At 40.0% G+C, this 22,500-nt stretch overlaps 2 protein-coding genes across 4 annotated transcripts in view; one reads left to right on the top strand and one right to left on the bottom strand.

The window, feature by feature from the left end:
• LOC137992220 (bifunctional peptidase and arginyl-hydroxylase JMJD5-like) overlaps positions 1-6,794 on the top strand; it is a 7,624-nt gene extending 830 nt beyond the window's left edge. For both annotated transcript variants that reach the window (XM_068837411.1, XM_068837412.1), the window contains exons 2-6: positions 161-477; positions 778-1,330; positions 1,999-2,102; positions 2,998-3,176; positions 5,504-6,794. In XM_068837411.1, coding sequence (XP_068693512.1) covers positions 174-477; positions 778-1,330; positions 1,999-2,102; positions 2,998-3,176; positions 5,504-5,788 — 1,425 coding nt within the window. In that variant the 5' untranslated portion in view covers positions 161-173 and the 3' untranslated portion in view covers positions 5,789-6,794. The remainder of the gene's footprint in view (positions 1-160; positions 478-777; positions 1,331-1,998; positions 2,103-2,997; positions 3,177-5,503) is intronic.
• Positions 6,795-9,595: 2,801 nt separating this feature from the next.
• Positions 9,596-22,500, bottom strand: part of LOC137992223 (secretory carrier-associated membrane protein 1-like) — an 18,709-nt gene continuing 5,804 nt past the window's right edge. The window contains exons 6-10 of one of the 2 annotated variants that reach the window (XM_068837414.1): positions 21,613-21,744; positions 15,753-15,921; positions 14,345-14,446; positions 12,864-12,981; positions 9,596-10,817 (exon numbers count right to left, since the gene is read on the bottom strand). In XM_068837414.1, coding sequence (XP_068693515.1) covers positions 10,662-10,817; positions 12,864-12,981; positions 14,345-14,446; positions 15,753-15,921; positions 21,613-21,744 — 677 coding nt within the window. In that variant the 3' untranslated portion in view covers positions 9,596-10,661. Of the gene's footprint in view, positions 10,818-12,863; positions 12,982-14,344; positions 14,447-15,067; positions 15,243-15,752; positions 15,922-21,612; positions 21,745-22,500 lie in introns of both variants that reach the window. The other variant, XM_068837413.1, reaches the window with a different exon arrangement.

The raw sequence follows: 22,500 nt of genomic DNA, 5'->3' as shown, positions 1-22,500 counted from the left end.
TAAATATTTTTCACATTCATTGCAACTTGTTTCTGTTGTTTTTGTCCTTTCTGCCTTGCTATCAAGCTGAATATTGATGTTTATTGGCCTATTGTGAAAATCTTATGGAAAGAAGCAATCAGATAAGACACCCTATTTTTAATTATTCTTTTCTTGGCAGGGTTTATAACCAAATGGATTCCTCAAAGACATTTCTTTTTGTTATACTCCTCGAGTTGTTATCTTTCTCACGCCTTGACGGCTATGAGCCATTTTCAGACCATTTCAAATCAAATTCTTGTGGAAATCAGTATAGTGAAAGATGTCAAAGTGGCAAGAATGGTATTACCACAGAGGAGATGTTTAGACATGGTCACATGAAGCCCTTTGGGTCACACCGTCCTCCAGATTTCATTGTTGAGGAACTTCCCTACATGATTTCCCCACAGGACTTCTATATGAATTATGTGGCAAAGCATAAGCCAGTTGTTTTCAAAGGTAAATATGTCTTGGTGTCATTCTTTTAGTGGCCCACAAACAAAATTAAGGCTTTCCATTGGATTATTGCAAAGTGTTTGCTTTGGTTTTCTCTTGAATGAAGCATGTTCAAAAGCTGAAGATGTGGTTTTTGCCATTCAAATTTCTCTTAAGCATCAATAGTAGTAGCATGTGTATATGCAGGCTGTTCTTCCAGACAAAACTTTTAAGTAATTGTTTTAAGTTTAGGAACGGTACAGGAGTCAATAGTTTAAGAATTTTTTTTCATTTTATTTTCTCTATTTTTTTGCTACTGAAAAGGTGCAGTGAAATACTGGCCTGCGTACATGAAGTGGACTGATGAGTACCTGAACTCAACATACGGCAATGAAACCTTCAAGATGGAGACCAGGGATGATGACAAATGGAACATTCCACCAAACATGAAACTCCATGAATTTCTAAATCAGTACAACTATTCAGATCGCTATTTGGTCGACGAAGTCCTCCCAGATATGAGGAAAGATGTAATACTCCCTTTGTGCCTTCGTTGCGAAGAAATGAGCTCTTACTTTTTTGTTTCATATTTTTGGATGAGCACTGGTGAAACATCTTCATCTATCCATATTGACACGGATGAAAATCTTCTGTGCGTCATACGTGGACACAAGGTTGTACTCTTGGTGTCACCAATATATTCAACGTATCTGTACTCTGACAAATCAAGAGTTCTGGGTGTGTCTGATATCAACCCCAGGGCTGTAGACCTTGAGAAATATCCTGATGTTATGAAGGTCCGATATCAGCAGGCAATAGTGGAGGAAGGAGATATCATCTATATTCCACAGATGTGGTGGCATCAAGTTGTTTCCAGGTAATTTGTGGAGGACTTCATTGACTGCGCACAGGTGGCGCAGTTGGTTGAGCACCAGGCTGCCATGCGGGAGGTTGTTAGTTGGATTCTTAAAATAACTGAGGAGAAAGTTCTGCCTTTTTAGTTACACGTGCAAACGTTTAGACTTCAAGTGTTCTCTGATAAGGACTATAAACCGGAGGGCCTGTCTCACAAATATCTTCCATGTTTATAAGCTCCCTGTGGGACGTTAAAGAACTCACACACCATTCAAGAAGAGTAGGGGATGAAGTTCCTGGTGTTGTGGCTGTCCTCTGTGAGTGTGTTCTTTCCAGCAGAAGTAGCCGTCTGGCATAATGTCTCTAAAAAGGCTTGTGGTGTATGAGGCCACCTACAGTAAACAGAAACAGCCATAAGTCAAAAGGACTTTGTCGAGTGCTGGGACATGTAGATGTAGATGTAGATTAGATCTAATTACAAGATGTAATTAGCTCAAATTGCCCAAGAAGGCTGCAGGTTTTCTAATTTATTTTTTACATACATACTTTTAATGTTGCAAGACTTCAACAATGTTAGGGTTAGGGTTAGGGTTAGGGTTAGGGTTAGTCAATCTGGTTCATGCACTTTTCTTCTAGCCTTTTGTAAAATCAATGTAATGAAAATACATTCATCATACATCTTTGTGACAGACCCGAGCGTCAACAGGCTGTGGCCTTGTGGTGGAAATCAAAGCCTTCAGTGAAAAAGAACGGACGTCTTGCAACTCCCTTGAAGGGCGATGATACGAACAGAGGTAAGAATTTGTTGACAAAGGTGACAACATCAACGGCAGAAAGCCAAAAAGTTTAATGAGGCAAAACAACGACTCTCCACACCCCGGACATGCGTGTTTCTTTGCTAATTAGGGAGTTCAAGATCTACCACGGCGACGTAAACGAAAACGTCACCTCGAATTATAACTCTGCTCTGTCGTATTAGTCTTCGCGATAATTCCATCTTGTTCACATCGTACAATGTGGGCGATGTATCCTAAAAATAAATTTCTCACGAGCAGTCTCGGAGTAAAATTAGAGAATAATAGATTCACATTTGTGCGCTCGCATTGTCGTCAAAACCTCAAATTTGGTGATTTCACGTCGTTGTTGTACACGCACGTACCGCACGATTTTGTGCTAAAATGCGTGCCGCACGTGCAGCACGATTATTTTTCCTCTTTTAACCAATAACGTTGTTGTTTCGTGGCGTTCTCCTTGACGACCGCGTGGTAGATCGTAAAGTCGTTATTGTTGTCTTGACAAAGACGTGAATATGAGGTTGTGTGAAGTACGTGACGTGGACCTGAGGGCAGTTTTTTCAATTTTCTCTCCAAACCGCCACACCGTTCATGCCATTTTTATCTCAAGAATGTTTGCACTCACTTTCCTTGCAGGAACGCTGGGAAAAATCTCGAAGTCACTTGAGTAACGTAAAGTTGTATTTTTACATGTTATTTTCGTAGCCCGTCGTCGTCCTTGCCACGCGCATGGCCTTTAAAGAACGAAATTTTCGAGATCAGAGAACTCGTTCTCGAAATCGTCCTCGAACTCCAATCTGAAGGTCGCTTAACATCTACGACGGCAACGTCACCAAAACTCAGTTCAAGTTCACGTTTTTGCCTTAAGTATTTCTCTCTTCTTTCCTTTGTGTAGAAAAATATTCTTTTGGGAACATCTTAGCCCAGTACGAAATGTGGGTGCAGGATGTGAGTGACAGTGTTGAAAGACTTACCTGTAAGGAACAGCAGAAGTTTATGAGCGAGTATCAGTTTGAAACAGATAAAGTTGAGGACGCACCGAGAACTCTTGGAGATGGAGGACACTTGGAAGAGGTATGCGTACTGCGTGTGTAAATATTGCGTTCATTGGTATTCAGAGATTACTATTTAACAGTTTGGTCCTGCCTTAGCGGGCGCAGTTGTATCGATCTTTGAAGTGCGCAGTGTCCAGAGCGTGTCAGAGAAGCGAGAGATTTGCTTGGAAGCAGCCGAAGGCAAATCTTGCTGCCCGAATTTTCCATGGGTTTGAAATCTCGACATACGCCCTGCGTAGAGCATGGATTAATTTTGTATCTGTCAACAGGTAAGCTATCTAACGTCTTTGATTCCAGTTAGAATTAGCTCAGTATTTTGACAGTGAAAGTTTACATAACTGTCAAGATACAACCAGGTGCAAAAATGTTGACTGACACCAAAAAACGGAACAGCACGCTTCAAAGTGTTGGAGACACTTTCATTAAAAAACACCTTTCCTAGCTTCCAATACCCGCCGTATCTAGAATTTAAACCTTTCCCACTTTCCATCTTCTCTCCCCCTTTCAATGTTGACTGTTTAAGTTTGCAACAATTTTTTTGTCTTGCTAGCAACACTGATAAGGGGAGGGGGAGGGGGGCTGCAGTGTGAGAGGTAATAGGTAAATTTATAACGCCCCAAGAAGGTGAAGTGTATCCACTATTCTTGCAATTTGTTTTAGCAACGCGTCTCTCGTCGCAGATAGCACAACCCCCTTTTTTCTATCCTTTAGGCTATGTTGTTCCTCTACGATTCGAGCATGAGAGGAAAAAGAATCGTGCTGCACGTGCGGCGCGCATTTTAGCACATATTGCGTGAAATCGCCAACTTTGACATTTTGACGACAACGTGATCTTGATCATGACGTGTGGTGACCTGTTCTTTAATTTTCCACTTTTACTGTGAAAGCTCTCGTACCAATGTATTTTTATGGTACTTCCCTAGTTTTGTACGACGTAAACGAGGTGGAAAATTTGCGAAACACAAAAGAGAGCTTTAGCAAAGACAACGGCGACGACAACGAGAACGTCACAAGTTTGCACATTTAGTGGGAAAAAACAATGACTTTTAGCACATATTCCGGCGGTGCTCTATTGAATCACCAATTTGAAGGTTTTGACCTCGTGACAGCGTGACAACGCGAGCATACAGATGTAACCTTTCATTCCTTAGTTTTCCTCTGAAAACGCTCTTAGGATACTTTGCCGACATTGTACTACGTGAACGAGATGTGATAATGGCGAAAGACTTAGATTAATAATTCAAAAATACATTTTGAGGCGACGTTTTCGTCGATGTCGGCGTCGTAGATCTAGAATTCCCTATCAATGGATAACAACGCGGCAAAACAATGATATCATTGGATAATGGAGCAAAAATAGTCGTGCTGCAATGACCAGAACCGGTTGCTGACCAGCGGTTTTCGTTAAAACAATGGTTTGCTGGGGGTGCTCAGTCTCGCGGGCTCAGAAAACCTGGTTGTGGTCATTGTTATTTAAGGTTTTTCGCTGCACGTACGGCACGCATTCTAGCGCATATTCTTGCAGTACTCTGCTCAACAAAAGGGCCCGTTGTTCAAAGGCCGATTAACGCTAATCCCAGATTAAAAATTAACCATGGAGTCTATTTCTCTACTACCAACTACTGTTCAACGGTGATACTGGGCAAAACTTTACATTAGAAAAATTCAATCTTGAAAAGCAAGAAGAAGCAACAGAAACGTTCACCCAAAAGTTGAAAACATGAAACAAAAGTTTACGCTAATCCTGGATTAAGTTAATATCGGCTTTTGAACAACCGGGCCCTGCTGGGAGCTTTAGCAACGGCAACGGCAACGGCAACGAGAACGTCGTCGTTAAATCTGAATTCGTGGTATATTGAAATCGCTTCGCAACTACTCCAAGCATTTTAACGTTGCAAAGCAGGTGTGGCAAACCCTCTGCAAGAAAGAAACTAGTATGAACGACGCTCAATTTAGGGGAGAAAAGGAAAAATTATCCTCGAGCGCTCACGTTCTCCCTAAATACCTCAAATTTGGATATTTCTCGTTGTTGTTTTGCTGACGATGGCCAAGAAATAGACCAAACTGAAAAGATGCACGTGCAGAGCGTGCAAAGCTATTACTTTTGCTCACTAAATATGCAAATTTGTGACGTTCTCGTTGCCGTCGCCGTTGTCGTTGCTAAAGCTCTCTATTAACGTGAAATCACCGTCTAAATTTGAGGTTTTGACGATAACGCCATCATACCTCGCTCTCATTGTACCTTGCGAACGGGATGGGATAGTGCAAAGTTAAATTCTGAGGTGGCGTTTTGTCAACCTTGCCCTCGTAATATGCTAACAACAGCCTTGTGGATTTTGTCTTCAGGAACTGGGCTTGAATTCAGATGAAATAGATAAGATAGAAGGTCTGCTGCTCCCTGATTTGGTTCCATGCAATTTTGACTACAACAATGAAAAATGCCCGTGTCGATACCAGCCGTGCATAGAAGATGAAGAGGACCTTAGGTGTGTGAAATACTCTCTGGACTATTGTGTGCATTATGAAGATCGAGGGTGTGTAATTATGCTTCCACATATGATGAACAAGCTTAGCGCCTCTGATTATCAGCAAATAAAGCAAACACCTTCCGAGTTTTTACCAGATTTGTAAACTCCGGGCGGTGGCTAGTTTGTAATACTGTAATTCAAATCTTTAAAATTTCCAGCGTTGTTCATAAAGGTAGCCCATATGTGAACATTTTGTACATATCCACTGTCATTTGTTCACCTTTTATCTAAGGGGTTTTTTTTTTCGTACACAAGCAAAGTACTAATTACTAATCTCGTACCCAGAGTCTTCGTTACTTCTGCGGAAGTTTGAATTTTTTGACCGCCGGTCAAGGGAAACGAAGACTCTGGGTACGAGGTGGTTATGTCTGGAATGTATACTCCAAAATAAGGTGAGACATTTCGTGACACGTTACGTGGCAATACTTGACAACCTGAATGTTAACCCGCTTTTTGCGAATAAGTAACATTCTGTTTATGCAGAGACTAGCGGCTGGGTTAGGCACTGATCGCTCGTGATCAGGGTTAAGCGTAGACTTTAAAATGATTAGCGTTCATAAATTGTTCTGGTGACACTTTTCACAGATTTGTTTAAACGTAATTGGTAAAACTTTGTATGATCGTTTGGCACTTTATAGGCACAAAACTGAGTGTCTCACCTTATTTTGGAGTATCCATTCTAGTCACAACCGGTACGAGATTGGCAAACTTAGGATGCGCATGCGTAATTTTCCCTGTTGTCTGGTAATCCTGTTTTTGTCTTTGTTTGTTGTTTTTGTTTAATTATATTGAAGTAAATACTTGCTGCAAGTGCGTTTCACATTTTAATATAATTTGTTTTCAGTCCCCTGCAAAAAATAGTTCGGGAAATGACAACATTTTAAAGGACGTTCGCGCGAAATCTCTTTTTTTCAATTTCTTGCTTGCACTTAAGGTAAGAGTTACATGTGTGTACTCCAAAATTGATAACAAATGGGATTTAGGGACCCACCCTAACTTTGGAGGAAGAATTTTGAAAAATGCCTTCATTTCCATAAATCAGTCGCCATAACGAGATGTAGCTTAAATCGATTCAAATGTGTTCAAACAGGAGTTCCTGGTTCAAGTGATATTGTTGTGAATCGTTTGTTATGAGTGGGTGTTTTAGATAATTGTTTGCCACTAGGGATGTCGCAAACATTGCTAATGCTTTTAACGAGGAACTGTAAAAGAGCAATCCGGTGCAACCTGTCCCGAAATTCGAAATTCTTATAGTTCCCTGTAAGTTCATTCTATTTTGTAGAATAAGCATAGCTTTCGTGCCAGCTGACGTGTCTTCCTTTTTGCGTTGTATGAGAAAACAGACCTCTGCCATGGTTTGAAATTCACTGTGTTGAGCATGCGCGAAGGTTACCGAATCCTCACGTGATACTTCATGTTGTGTGGGCTCACTTTACAGCAGCGGAATTACTGTAACGGAATGCGCGGGACACAGCGGGCCCAAGTCACAGTCAGCAAACATATCGTGGGGCATGCGCTTTGAAGATTGCCGTCCAAGGTTGCAGACGTTCGTTTGGGCCAAAAATCTTACAAAAACATTTTCCGGCGTAACAAACAAAATATTTGCTTTTAGAGGCAAAAAATCCTTCCTTTTTCAATTGCATGCGTTCAAACAAAAGAATTTATGAGTGTCACGCAAATAAATTTCTCACTTTTTCTGAAGAACCTTTTCCTCTAATAATGAAGCACAAAATAGACAACAAGCTTTCTTTCAAGTAATTATGTACTGTCACATTCCTAATTTTTTTTCCAAAAGACTGTGCAGAGTTGAGTACAAAATAAATGTAAAGAGCCACCAGAAAACAGTTAAATCAGATGAGACTTGCGTAAACACAGATGCATTCAAGGCGAACGATTCCTATAATGAGTTTGAATCTTAAACCCATACAGAATTTGCCATTTGGTTTTAGTGTTGTACATAACAGCACAGTCACTGTCAGTAAAATATTAGAAGGACAGCGCACTTTAATACGGAGATGCAATTGTTGTCGAAGGCCATTACTCCTCGCTTTTAAGGAGGGGGACATTGTGGTCTGCGGAAATGTGGTATCCGTTAATTTTAGCGCGTTCGGAAATTGTATTCCGAAAAGTTCGGAATTGCGGTATAATCAAACCCTACAGAAAGCGGTTCTCGTATGTTTTGGTTCACATTATTCGGTGCAGTAATTACTTCACGGAATTGTCAGACTTCCGGTTGCTGAAGGGGGACATTGAAAACTCAGCAATCTTCCTCCTTGGTGCGAGATCACGTTTTGCAGGCGCGATTCGTTTTAACAATCGTTTGCTGTACTGACAAAGGTAATCCGCGCGCGCAGAGCAAATTGGGGAACAACATATTAATTTCGGTTTCGGTATTTAACTGTTTTTGAACGTGGTATTTGCCAATCTTTGACGCGGAAATGCGGTATTGGGCAACTTTTAATGTCTCCCTCCTTAATATTCCAAATATTTATTTTTCACCGCCTGTCTTGTTTATCCAACGTTCCATTCTTGAGCCCCATAAGGTATATTTTGTTTAAAGATTCACTAAAACGCCATTCGCGTTGCAATGACTTCGACGCCATTGCAGGTTAATTAAATATTCTACTGTGTCCACCGGATAAAATATACGCATTTCTACTACCCCTTGAAACCTACCAAAAATACGCGCAGAAGACTCCATGCACAAAGAGAATACTTAGCAGCGGAGTGACATACCTATTGCGCAACTTTTCCATTTTCTTGACACGGAAAAAAAAAAAAAATAAAACGGATAAATTCCGATAAGCCGAGGAAGTTTGCTCACGGACGCAATACCTGGCTATATTTTTACTTTGCGCTCAATATATTGCATGCGTGGCACAACGTTGTAACCTGTAGTTCTCAGCCTTCGGACGCGTTTTGGTCACCAAGTCTGTGCGTGACCGGAAGTGAATTTCTATGTTTTCGTTACACCCAAAGCAACATCCGGTCATCGTATGACTCAGTAACACATCATAGCCGGCTAATTACATAGTTTTACAATTCTCCCGGTATTGTTAAGAAAAAGTATTAAATATTTTTAAATACCATCGTAGAAACTTGTAAAGCATCTGTTTCCTGGTCTTGATTGGAATCAATACCGTTAACAACAGTTTTAAATGTAAACAACTATTCTACGATTGCACTTAACCCTATCATTGGGGTTACGGAATGTGGACTTTGGATGTCGGAAGACGGAATTGAAACTGGATATTGACCATTTATTATTCCACTATTACGTCATTTTACCATATTTGGTCAAAAGAACGCGCAAAATATGAGACTTTTTTGGTCTCCCGAGACAATATGGCCGCCGTGTAACAAGGGCTCATTGCTGGTATTTTTCCTCGCCCCTGTTGGGCTCGGAAAAATACTACGCAACTCGCAAAATATCCGCGCGTATTATATGTTAAACCATCGAATAAGATGTATATATTGTAACCTTATAAAACATTGCAATACTGTGAACTGTAAAGGAAATTGGCTAAAAATCCTTCGAACAAAGTGTAGGCCGTAGCCTCTTGTTCCCAAAGGATCTGAATAGGCCATTTCCGAGTTCAAGCCTGCCTCATCTTCAAAGCGAGTCTAAGTGCGGAGTTTTTTGTTATGAAAATTAGTTTTCATTCATATGTAATTATAACTAATTACCATTACAAAAACTTCGCACTTAAACTCCCTTTGAAAAGGAGGCAGACGTGAACTCGGAAATGGCCTATTGGGTACAACATCGAGTTTGCCGATTTAGTCTACTAAACGCTAATGAATCGTTATGCACGTGCGTTTACAAGAAATAACTGACCACGCGCACCATGAGAACATCCGCACGTGCGTTTTTTATTAATGCGCACGACATACAACTGCAACTTTCGCATTTGTTTCCTAAATCCACCGTTTATTCTTTCAAACCTAAATTTAATTTAAACATCTTCCAATTCTGGAGCCAAAAGGTCGCAAAGCGCTTAACTTACAACTTCTCTATAAAACATAGGTAAATTTCAATTGTACACTCCTTTGCCATTTTCGGTGAAATGTTTTATCGTTACATCCAGAAATTTCGGAAGATAGCAAATAGGGAGAGAATTGCACGATCTCTGCAGAATACAATAACGAATAGGTAGGAAAGGTGCTTTTGAAAATTCTCAAAATCCAAGAAGCCTTCAGACGAGTCCAGTCAGAAAAATCTCAAAACACCACGAGAATATTAATTTTGAATTGCACGAAAAGATCGTGCGATTCTCTGTTCACAAAACACTCGACAATTAATTTTTTTCTCGTTCGATTCTCCAGCAAAAAACTGAGTCCCGTAATTAACATTTTTCATTTAGCGATGAAGAAACGTTCATACACGGTGTAAGCGGGACTCACTCGCTGCGTTTTCTTTTAGATTTTGCACATCGCTATTACTGGAAATTTCAAAACTACTATCGTAATCCTGGATTACGGGAAACTTGTAATAAAGTGCAGTCTATTTTCTGACCAAAAAGAGGTTCCACGAGACCTTTGGCTTTCAAAATTGAATAGGCTTTTGCTTTCCTTCAACATAAAGTTTAAAAAGACTAATATTTTGTTGACGGGCAACATTTAAGCCTAGTTTGGTAAATCGCGGACTACAATGTTAATCGGCTTTTAAACAACTGGGTGCAGGTGTTTAAATGCCGACGAAATGGAAGAAATATTTAATGGCATGAGCGCCGATGAGGCGGGATATTCCAAACCTACAAATGGCGTATGGAAAAACCAACGTCAGATTCGATTCGCTACATAACATAAATGTATACAGCCTTGCGGTGCCAAGACTTTGGCTTCATATATTATGTCACGATATCAAGTCCACAAGGTACTTGTCAACATCCAGGGCCTAACACTGCAAGCCTTCGTGCGGCATGCAGTTATAATTACTGATGGTTAAACTTTGTCTTCATTCACTCGATACTTCATCACTTTATGTTGCTCCCTGACATGGCACTGCGGACTCCAGCGGAAGCTGCCTCGGTCGCAGCACTCTGTACGTGCGGGTTGCTGGCTACACCCCTTGCGAACTCTCCTTGCGCTTTCTCGAAGCTCGCACCGGCCATGCGGTAAATTCTGTGGACCTACAGAGGGTGTATTACAATATTTGGTAATAAGACTTCATATGAGTACGAGTAAGCAAAACAAATTAATATTAATAACCTAATATCAAAAAATTAATTAATAAATAAATAATAATAATAATAATAATAATAATAATAATAATAATAATAATAATAATAATAAGACTCTTAATAAATTAATAGAGCGCTTTTCAGTTGAGTGTCGAAAGTAATTAGGGAATTGCTTTGGTTTATGATTACTTCACTCAGTGATTCGTTCAAAGTTCTCGCACCACTCTTTCAACCAATCAGAAGTGAAACCAAAACCAATTGTGGCTCGCGCGTGCACATTTTCCCACACTTTGTGTCGCCTGCGTGTAATTACTTCGCGTTTTGATTGGTTTACTGGATTGTCTCCGTCCTCTTTGATTGGCAAAAGTGATTACTTTGGTTTTGGTTTTACGACACTCTATTGAATCTCCCTCTATTAAATAATTAAATATTTAATTACCAATGATCAATAATTTTAATGATAATAATTATAAATTAATACTAATAAATAATAACAATAACTTAGAGAAAATAAACATACTTAATTAACAATTGAGAAAATTCGAAATCAAGAAACAAGAATTTTCTCGAAATGATCGCAGGAACGTGAAAGTCGTGGGCGTGGGTTGGTTGTTGAAGTGGCGCAAGGTTTGTTGACGTGCAGGAAAGCAGAGTTGAAGAACGAATGCCCAAGCGTAAGCTCCATATTAGGGAACTTAAGCAACGACGACGGCGACGGCACCGAGAACGTCATCTCAAAACATAAATTCGCGTCATTGTAATCACTTTGTAAACATGTCAACCCTTCTTATATGACAAGGGTGTGGTAGTTCCTCAAAAATGACATTGGTCGGAACGGCGCTTAATTTAGGGGAGAAAATGAAACTTTAGCGTCAAGTGCTGACGTTCTCCTTAAAACCTAAAATTTGACTATTTCACGTTGTTGTTTTGCTGACGACGGCAAAGAAATGGACAAAAGTGAAAAACGCACGTGCAGGGCGTGCAAAGCTATTGTTTTTGCCCACTAAATATGCACATTTGTAACGTTCTCGTTGCCGTCGCCGTTGTCGTTGCTTAAGTTCCCTAATAGGGAGCTTACGAAACGAGGACGGCGACGGCAACGAGGACTTCATTTTAAAGTACGAGTTCGCGTTATTCATATCAGTACGAAACTACTTCATGTAGTTTCGCGTTAAAAATGTGTAGTAACTGTCGAGGAATTAAACTGGAAGAGTAGAGAGAGAGAACTGAAAATTCATCGTCATGTGCTAACGTCCTTCACAGAACCTTGAATTTGGTCATTTTACGTCGTCATTTAGGAGATGACGGCAAAGAAATGTACTAAAATGTAGAACGCACGTGCAAAGCGTGCAGAGCCATTGTTTTTGCTCATTAAACCTATTGTTTTGTAGCGTCGTCGTTGCCGTTGGCGTCGTCGTTTCGTAAGCTCCCTATTAAGCAACGACAACGGCGACGGCAACAAGAACGTCACAAATTTCTTTGTTATACCGCCCAACTCAAATACGTTTTCTGATTGGAGGAGAACGTGTCACGTGTCATTGGTCAAAACTTCATGACGCCCTAGGGCGAACAAAACTTCATGACGCCCTAGGGCAACAACAACTTGAACTTTCGACTCACACGTGATCAGGTCGTGCACCTTTGAAACGGCGGCAAATCTGTACGCCAGCCGACGTCGAGCAAATAATTTTTATCTGTGTATTGTTCTATTTTGAGTTGGGAGGTATAACAAAACACTTAATATTCAGTGGCCAAAAACAATAGCTTTGCACGCCCTGCACGTGCGTTTTTCACTTTTGTCCATTTTTTTGTCTGTCGTCAGCAAAACTACAATGTGAAACAGCCAACTTTGAGGTTTTTTTATGAAGAACGTCAGCACTTGAGGATTAAACGCGGCGTTCCCACGAGTGTCATTTCTGAGGAACTACCACACCCTTGTCATATCGAAAAGGTTGAAATAGTCACGAAGCATGATAGCAAATAGCACACAAATACCTTCATAAGGAGAGCTATGTCAACAATTGCTCCAACCATGAACAAACATGCTGACACAAACATCATGGCTCCTACAGCTACATTGTTGTGAATTGCTTGAGTTGCATTGATAAAACCACTGAAACAAAGCAAATAAGCCCAAGTATTGTCATCTTAAGAAATGAACGGGTTAGGTTTAAGGAGGGTTGTTCAATATACACAAACTGACTACGGTCTGTAAATTTGTGCGGATAGAAAATCGTCGCATGAGCTTAAAGAATGAGGCATATTACATGTTTGGTGACTTTGCCGTGTTGCCTTTTATTGTCGCTTCGTCGCCCGGCGTTTTTAAAGGAAACAGGGTCTTTTATCCTCGTGACATGAGTGGCGTTTTTAAAGGAAACAAGGCCATTCATCCCTGTGGCGCGAGCCATACATCGTGTGCATGTTCAGTCCCTTTGGCTTCCCTTTATTGTGGATTCGTCGCCGTGTCTAATTGAGGTCCAAATAATGGGATGCATTTTTCAGTCCCTATACGCAAATACGCACCATTTTACGGTTAGTACAAACCGTACGGACACGAGGATAATACGACTGTCTCACTGATAAGATGTTTTTTTCAGTCCGTATACGGAACGAATAGCTACTTTAAGGCCTGTTCAAACAGAAAGGCCAGTCAACCCGTTTATACGATCCGTCGACCGATCCGATCCGATCCGTCAGAGTAACAACCGCGGCTGCAGCCTGGGACTGAATACCAGGCCTCTCGTGAAGCTCTGTTGAATCAAAATGTTGATGATGAGTTGAAAGCGTTTGCCCACCCCAGCAGTCAACATCGTTCAACAAAATCGAACGGATGTCGAAACAAATGTTGAAGCCGTCTGCGTGGGCCTCGCGCCAATCTCTGTGCGACGCCTCGCGTTAAGGGGGCCTTTACATGATACCGGGGCGACTTTCGCGCCGGCGCGAGTTCACCCCGGTTCCCTCTCTTAGCTCTGTATTTGTTTACATGATGATCACCGAAAAAAGTCATGCTGGGGCGACTCACATCGGCGTGAAAATTTCGTTCCGGCGCGAAATCTCGCAACGGTGTCATGTAAACGAGGAACGTCCACTCGCTCCGATGTGAAATCGGCCTCCCGGTGGCCTGGAACGGGTAGCACATGCGTACTTTTCCTCACAGTCGCCTTATTTGCAATTTGGATTCACGCTTGTATTTTATCGATATGTGATGTCCCTTCAGGTAAACGCGGTATCAAGAAGTCATCCCGGTGTGAAACTCGCGCCGGTGCGAGTTTTCTCATGTAAACACCCCCTAAGTCACATGAGCATAAATTGACGTTTGAAATGCGCGGGAAATAGCTACGTAGCTCAAAGATTCACGATCACGATTCACGAACTGATTTTCGAAGTGCCCCGACATTATTGCATTATAGGCTCCAGACTCAACTATTCAGTAAAAATAACAGGAGGAGGGGATTGTGGACAAGAGCAAAACTTACCAGGTCCCTCCACCAGAGATACCGAGACAGTAAAATATTTGGAGTCCTATGTGAAGGAAGAAGATCAGGAAGAAAATCACGTAGCTAAAGGAGCTGTCGTTCCTGAAAACACGAAAGCAGAGAGTAAAGAATTGAGACTCACGAAAACCTGTTTAAAATACCGTACAAATGGGTTGAAAATGAACAGTTTAACAGCCACAACAAACCACGGAAAGGGGTCAGAAGGGTAACTTAGGAAATAAAGAAAAATACTACTGAAAGATCTAAAATCGGAATGTAGACTGTGAGCAGGCAAAGTTGCCAGAGGGACCCCCTTTTCAGACCTTACAATTTCCTCTGCTTCCTAAAAAATGAAAACAAACTGCAAACTGCACAATCATTTTGTTTTTTGTCTTGAAAACATGTTCAAAGACCAGTCTATCAAAACAAGCGGACGGCAGTTTCGGAAGAGGTTTTTTCCACGAAACGCGCCGCTCGCACTGTTTGCGTTCGTTTCATATACTTAAGAGCAAAAGAGACACAGCTCGCAGTCTCATTGGAATGTGCAACGAGTTTGAAATAACATGATTGAAATCCACTGGGAAGGAATCAAAAAATGCCAAAAAGGGTGCTGTCCCTTCCCTGTTTGGTGGATATTATAATTAAAAGTCCATGCACTGTAGTCCTTTTTTCGTAAGGGAATCAGTTGTAGTTCCAACGTCCCACACTTCCAGCCATACTTACTTGAGAGCATTGTAGCATGGTCGATACCAGCCAATAAATGACAGGGGGGTATTTGCAACTAGGTACAAGCCAGACAGGCCAAACGTGGTGCCCTCTTGCAAATTAGCATTACCCGATCCTTTGATTAGGAGGGCCATTGCAGCGAGGAAGTTAAAGAACAGAACAAGAGAGTACGCTGCAATAAAAAGTAATGACGCTAAGTCTTGCAAAAAGAAACAAAGTTTAAGTCAGCAATTATTAGCTTGACCTCAATGACAACGCCAAATGACGATATTTGCATTAGACTGGTAAGGACATTATGAACTTATCTGACATTATCAATAATTATTTGCCTGTCAGTGATGTACTGACAATGTTTGCATATCTTAAAAATGTCTGAACTGTACCAAAAAAACCCTCCCAAAAAAGGTTTATTTTGTGCCAAACCACGAAAAGTACATCCAAGATAACTTATTTTAAGTTCTTTCCTTTTTAGATTAGGGTTAGGGTTAGATTAACAAGAATTAGGACAACGACACATTAGTTGAAAATTTTATTTTCATGTTGAGTCTTTTGCACTAAAAAAAATCTTTTACAACAGCATTTTGCTATCATTTCTCAACAATCTCATCATCACAAGTCGTGTGTCAAATCAGATAGGTTAATGCTTGCTGACTCAAACTTTTTAAACGCCTATTTCACTTACTTCAGCGCGTTATAGCACGGCCTGTACCACCCAACAAATGATAAAGGCACATTTGCAAATAAGTACAACAAGGAGAGTCCAAATGTTTCGCCATCATGAATTGGCTCGGCATCAGTGACAAGCAATGCAAAGGCCGCAAGGAAGTTATAGAACAATGTGAAAAAATACGCTGAAAAACAAACGGAACAAGACACAGACAAACATCAGCCATTTGCCCTTCTTTAAAGCATAAAGTGCGATTTCATTAGGTATCACTTTGAGAATGTTTTGTTAAATGTTAAATAATTAGTTTGAGCAAGAAAACGTGAATTCACACTATTTAATTTGAAGATTAAGAAATTGAAAACATTGGAATTCAGAATAAAGTTGAAGAACTTTCATATGCATCGCAATACCATCACTAGTTTTCAGAGCAAGTATTAGGACTTTAAGATTTATCATTATTATGCACTATTTCAGAAAATACATAATGGACTTAACAATTAAAAGAAGGAAGGAAAAAGACTTATTATACACGAGTGAGAAAAAGTGGAAAAGTGCGTAGTGGCTATTGTAGCAAATGCTTTCGAGATGGCAACTACCACAGGAATTAGATGAAAGGAAAAAAATTATAGACACATATAGAGAAGTGAACTGGCAAAATAGATAGTACAGATAAAAATAAAATAAATACTAATAAATAATTATTAACAATTTGACAAATGTACATAAATATATATTATTATTTACATCATTGAGTTACATCTAAGAAGTCTTACATAATAAGTTCACACACAAAAAAATATATCATGTGACCAGTAACCTTGTTTTTCCTCTTTCCCAATGTCCCCCTCGAAAAGGGTAAATGAGGTTATAATAGAGTTGCCTAAGAGTACTATAAAAAATAGAGATTTAATAGTGAAGCTTATTAAGGACACCCAGATTCTTTGCTAATCGATTATTAACGCGCTATATTTGAGTATCCCATTTTAAAGTATCATCGATAAAAATTCCTAAATACTTAATATCACTTTTCTCTTGAATATCACAAGCTGTTATGTTAATAGATATCTTTTTCCTAGGTGATGCAATAATCATATAACTGGTCTTTTTACAGTTGATTGATAGCTTATTCACAGTACAGTACCTTAATAACATTCAAAAGTTGTTCATTTATAGCTGATTCCAGGTACATTAATTTATGAGAAGAATTGGTGTACAAAATATGGTCAATAAGAGTAGTAGTATAGCTGATTATACGGGTTGGCTTAGTAATTATTGGTAAAAGACCATGTGAAAATAGCATAATTATCTAAGTATTCTTCAGTCTGGCAATGAGAGTTTACTTTCATGAATTCAATATTGGTATAACCGCGATTAAAAAAAGGTTACACTTGTCAGGATTAATAGATTTGATAATTAACAATTAGACCCGTGGCCCTTGAGTCTATTCCTGATTTGACATCACAAACTGCTTTACATTCACATTAACTCTTTGTGAACCTGCATCAACAACAACAACACCACCTTTATTCGCTTTGTACTTAATTACATACATATGCATAAATAGGGAAAAGATAATATTTTTGTAATACTTAAAAGCCTGGAGCTGAAGGAATCCTAAGATTTTCTAGCCAGTTCTCCAGATTTTTAAAGTTGTGAAGAATTGAGATAGAATCTTCGAAGAAGCAATTTTAAAGGTAGAATACAATAAGAAAGAAAGAGTATATGCTTAAGTTATATTTAACTATGTTGTTCTGACAGTAAATGAGGTTTCAGTTGTTTTGAGAATTGGTATACATTTAGTTCTTTAACGTTTGAGGGAATTGTGTCCCAGACAATACATGCAGCATATCCGACTGTTTGTTTTCCCGTGTTAGTTCGCACTTTTTTTACGTAAAGGTTTTGTTTCGATGCATACCTGGTATTGTAGTTGTGAACATTACTAGCATATCGAAAATAATTTGAAAACAGCTTTGGGAGGAGGCCTTTATGCCAAGAGTACGTGAATTTTAAAATGTGAAATCGATAAACATTATGTACCGTCAGAACATCTAATAAATTTAGCAGGGGAAGTGCACTTTCTGTGTGCTCGCCATAAGTGGTGGCAAAGAAAATAAGCCTAGCAGAATGATTTTGTTTAGTTTGTATCTTATCAATGTGTGTTTTATATGCGCTTCCCCATTCTAATATTGCGTAGGAAATATATGGGTATATTAAGCTATAGTACATTTGTTTCATTTGCGGAAGAGTAAGATAATGTCTCAGCTTAGACATAATACCATTGTTTCGTGCAATTCTTGTACAGATGTATGAAATATGATGATTAAAAGACATAGTTTCATCAAGTAAAACACCTAAATACTTTATTTTTTGCTTCCTTTGTAGCACATTTATCGTACCGTCTGCACTTTCAATATTGATATTTACTTGGTCATCTTTTTTCTTTGGCGATTTGATTATCATGAAGTTTGTTTTAGAGAAATTAATTGACAATCTATTTACATCACACCATATTTTAATTTTTTTAAGTTCAGAATTAACTATTTTCTCGAGAGTTTTCAGGTCGCGTGCTGAGGCAAAGACGTTTGTATCGTCTGCAAATATTCTAAATGTTAAAGCACTGGAGCAGTTTGGTAAATCGTTTATGTAGATTAAAAATAATACTGGACCTAGGGAACTCCCTTGTGGAATTCCGCATGTCATTGTTTGCTCTGATGAAACGGTATTCCCCATCTGTACATATTGCTGTCTATTTGCAAGATAGTTTGCAAAAAATTGGAGGGACACGCCCCGTATCCCGTACCGTTCCATTTTTTTAAGTAAAATTGTGTGGTTCACGGTATCAAATGCCTTGGAAAAGTCCAAAAACATGCCACAAGAATACAAATTATTACATGCAAATTAATTATGCATGCAATTATTACATGCAAATTACTACATGCAAAGTAGTTTGTGACGTCAAAGCGCGAATAGACCCACTCCCCTCCTGACTCTGTCGTGAACAATAGATGCTTGGTTTTTCCCAAGTTTTGAAGCCTATAAAAGGGCAGGATGTGTTAGAAAAAGTTTAAAATGGCCGCAATGCGTTTAGAACAAGTGCACAGATTCATTTTAGTGAAAAAAATAGTTTGGGGCTCGGGGCACTTTAAGAGTTCATGATATGCGATCTAAGTAGTCATCGAAGTCCTCGAAAGAAACAAAACACTGGGGAGCGAGGTGTCAGACTTGCAAAGCATGATCTTACCGTTGCTAGTCCAAAGATATTTGTACTGTCGATTTCTCTTGAATTCTAAGATTCTACTAAAATACACTTCCTATACAGAGTCAAACTTTCATTAATATGAATCTCGGCATTGTGGTTAACAGATGACGTCTCCGGTTAAGCTCGGACAGATCGCCGACTTAAGTTTCTTGCTGTTCTTGAAGACTTCGTCCCACGTAGCTCATTGAGTAAATTTAACAATAATCTTGGATTGTCCATTCCTTGCCGGAAGTCAATGTGCAACTGAGATATCTTTCGACTGTAAGCCTACATCAACCAACCTCGCCATCTCAATTATTAAATGAGTACGGTTATCGTCAGCAATAGCTGGAATTCCTTGAATCTCGAGGGTGTCACGTCGGCCATATTGTTCGCTCGCATCAAGATGGAGCTGGTTGTCATAAATGTCATTTCTTGCATGATTGACATCCGCAATCATGCCATCGATACGCTCATCTGAGAGCTTGGTGTGTTTCTTTAAATTGTGAATACTTGCCATCAATGCATCATACTTTTCAGGAAGAAACACGAGGTTTCCAAATCATTCAATTTCTTGTTCGCAGTCATCATTAGCTCCCTCTTCAGCAGTTCTATTGCCAGGGATATCTCCTTCCTTGCATCCTTCAGCAATTCGTTTTTCAAAATCTTCCTGAATTCATCTAGTTCAGAGGTCATTTTAGCGTCGTATAAGCCAGTTCAGCTTCATAAAACTCGAGCGAGAGGCCCCGCTTCCTTCCTCGACAGTATGACCAAAACCGATCTTTTCGGGCTTTGCACCCTCTTTCTAACCAAAGATTTTATTACATGAACACTTTGAAATGACATTAAGACTTCATAGATAGAAAAACTTAATTTTATTTGAAGTTTAATTTTAAAACATGATATTCTTCAGTGAGAAGTTTAACGTACTTTCAAATTGGCACTGGAATTTTAAGAGGAAGAGGGCATTCCTTGAAACATAACATGGTTGCACTCGTTTTGTCTTTATCAAGTATGCATGAAACAGCAATTCGTGCATGTAATCTGTAACGGTAATCAAGACTCAGAATTGTTACCGCCAGAAACTTTAGCTTTTGATAAGCAATCAAAACTGGTGTTGGTACAAATGGACGAGTGGGGGCAGTGTTTACAATAACCCAGTTCCAAATTGAAACAGATTCAGCAAGTTCAAACAGGATCGAAAGGGATTGCGTTCAGCATTTAGGTGTGACCCAGTGGTTACGGCGCTTGCCTTGAGATCTGGAGATCCCGGGTTCAAGACCCGCTCTGACCACTCGTTGAATTTTGTTGAAATCGTCTCACTTCCATGCGAGCACGTGATATGAAAAACGTTAGTTTATTTTGACACACGAGGTCGGGTTGTTGTTGTTGTTAAGTCGAAACCGAGTCATTACTGATTCAAGTCAATAGTCGAGAGAAGTCGAGTCGAAAAGTCAAGAAAACGTGTACGGTTGAGTATTCTAGATTAAAGTTTATTTTTAAAAAAAATTACGAGTCGATCATTCATTACAAATTTGATCCTGTTAGTCCCTGGTTCAACTTCCCAGCTGCACTTGTAAATAGCCAACTGGTTTTCCTCCAGCCAGTTGGGATTCTTAACAGTTGTTGTTGCTACTCTGTTCCGTCGTTTTGTTGTGTTTCATTGGCCCTGAAAAGCCACTATGGGGAGCGGCCAAATTTTTTTTTAAAAAACTAAACTGATGGTTTTTCAAGAGTTAAAGAGGTGCTGATTTCAGTCCCACACACAATGCGTTATGGAATGTGGCATGAAAATAAATCACACAATCTACATTGTATTACTATCTGTGAAGTGCATTGGAGATGAAACGTTCTACATGTGATTTTACCATGGTAAATCTTAATGAGCAAGACAAAGTTTTTGCCCAAATATAAACCATAGTCAAATTTGTATTCTTTCGCTGTTCTGCCACAACAAATGGAAAGCATTTTCAATTCAACTCAGTTTTGGTAAACGTCTCCATTGGTATTGTGAACATGGAAGGCAACTTTGCATCAAAAGCAATGCGTTTACAAAATAATGAAAATGTGTGAACCGTGGTTTACTTTAGTGGTTATCAACCATGCCTTCCACCTCTGCGACCCAGGTTCAACTCTCGGCCCTGAGATCGTATGTGGGCTGAGTTTCAGTCTATTTCAACCTGATTCCGAGGGTTTTTCTCTGGGTAATCCGGTTTTCCTCCCTCAGCAAAATCGACTTCCTGCCTATTCCATCTGGCTATGGTGCTGTGCTCCGAGGTCATACAATGTACATGGGTCGTGTTCAGGGGCTGAGTGCCTATGTACATGTAGCTGGCAGCACAGCTCCTTCGGTCTGACCTGGTCAAGCCACGCCCTTAGCAATTCAGTCCCTGACTGCGAGTAACGGCGTTTAGTACGTCAGGTCAGGTGAGGTCACATCATGTAAACGCTCCCTAGCCGCACACTTGTTATGGGTGACAGTGCAGTTCGAACCAACACATGGCTCAAAAGTCAGAGATGACCCTTGAGCTTTAAAGTCTACATGTACATTACATAGGCACGGTTAATGCCTCCCATCTCCTGTACATCACTATATTTGTATGCTGTAGTACAAGTACACAAAGGTTTTAAGCTCACCTTGCCACCTGAAGAAAAGGGCTTTGCACGTCTTTTGATAATCGATGGGAATGTCGATACTGATGTCATGAAAAAAACATGGTTTGCAAGGACACCTTGCACACAATGGTGGAAAATTGTTTTCTCTATAACCTGCAATGACAGAATGATAATTTAAAAGGATCATTAGATTTAAGTCATAAAATGTGTTTTAAAAGTGGCCAATTTAGTGGGATCCATTAAATTTCTAGAGAATGTACAGCCCCATTGACTTCATGGTTCCACAAATACCATACGTGTAAATTCTCTATTAAGCCCACTGGGGGGCTTATTTATTTCAAGCATGTTTTAGGGTGGGCTTAATAGGAAGATGGGATGGGGAAGAAGGGCAAGAGGGCTTATTTAATTTAGAGAAATGCACTACTGGTAGCAGAAAAAACGCAAGAAAAAAACAGGCACGGATCGAGTGGTCCGGGTTCGGGTCCTGGCCGGGTACATTGTGTTGTGTTCTTGGGCAAGACACTTTACTCTCACGGTGCCTCTCTCCACCCAGGTGTATAAATGGGTGCCGGCGAATTTAATGCTGGGGGTAACCCTGCGATGGACTAGCACCCCATCCAGGGGGGAGTAGAAATACTCCTAGTCGCTTCATGCTACAGAAACCGAAGATAAGTGCCGGCCTGGTGGGCCTTCTAGGCTCGTAGCGGACTTTACCTCTTTACCTTAATAGGGAGGGGGAATGGGGGAGGGGGGCAAGAGGGCTTATTTAATTTAAAGAAATGCACTAGCGGTAGCAGAAAAAAACGCAAGAAAAAAACAGACTTATGTTTCTTTACTTTGAAAAACTGAAAAAAACAGGCCATAATTTACAGCACAACCCTTGAACTTGGTAAGAAAGAGGTATGCACC

Source organism: Montipora foliosa, chromosome 2 (genome assembly GCF_036669935.1).
Source record: "Montipora foliosa isolate CH-2021 chromosome 2, ASM3666993v2, whole genome shotgun sequence".
NCBI lineage: Eukaryota > Metazoa > Cnidaria > Anthozoa > Scleractinia > Acroporidae > Montipora > Montipora foliosa.
Note: the sequence above shows the minus strand (reverse complement) of the source record. Positions and strands in the feature narration are given on the sequence as shown.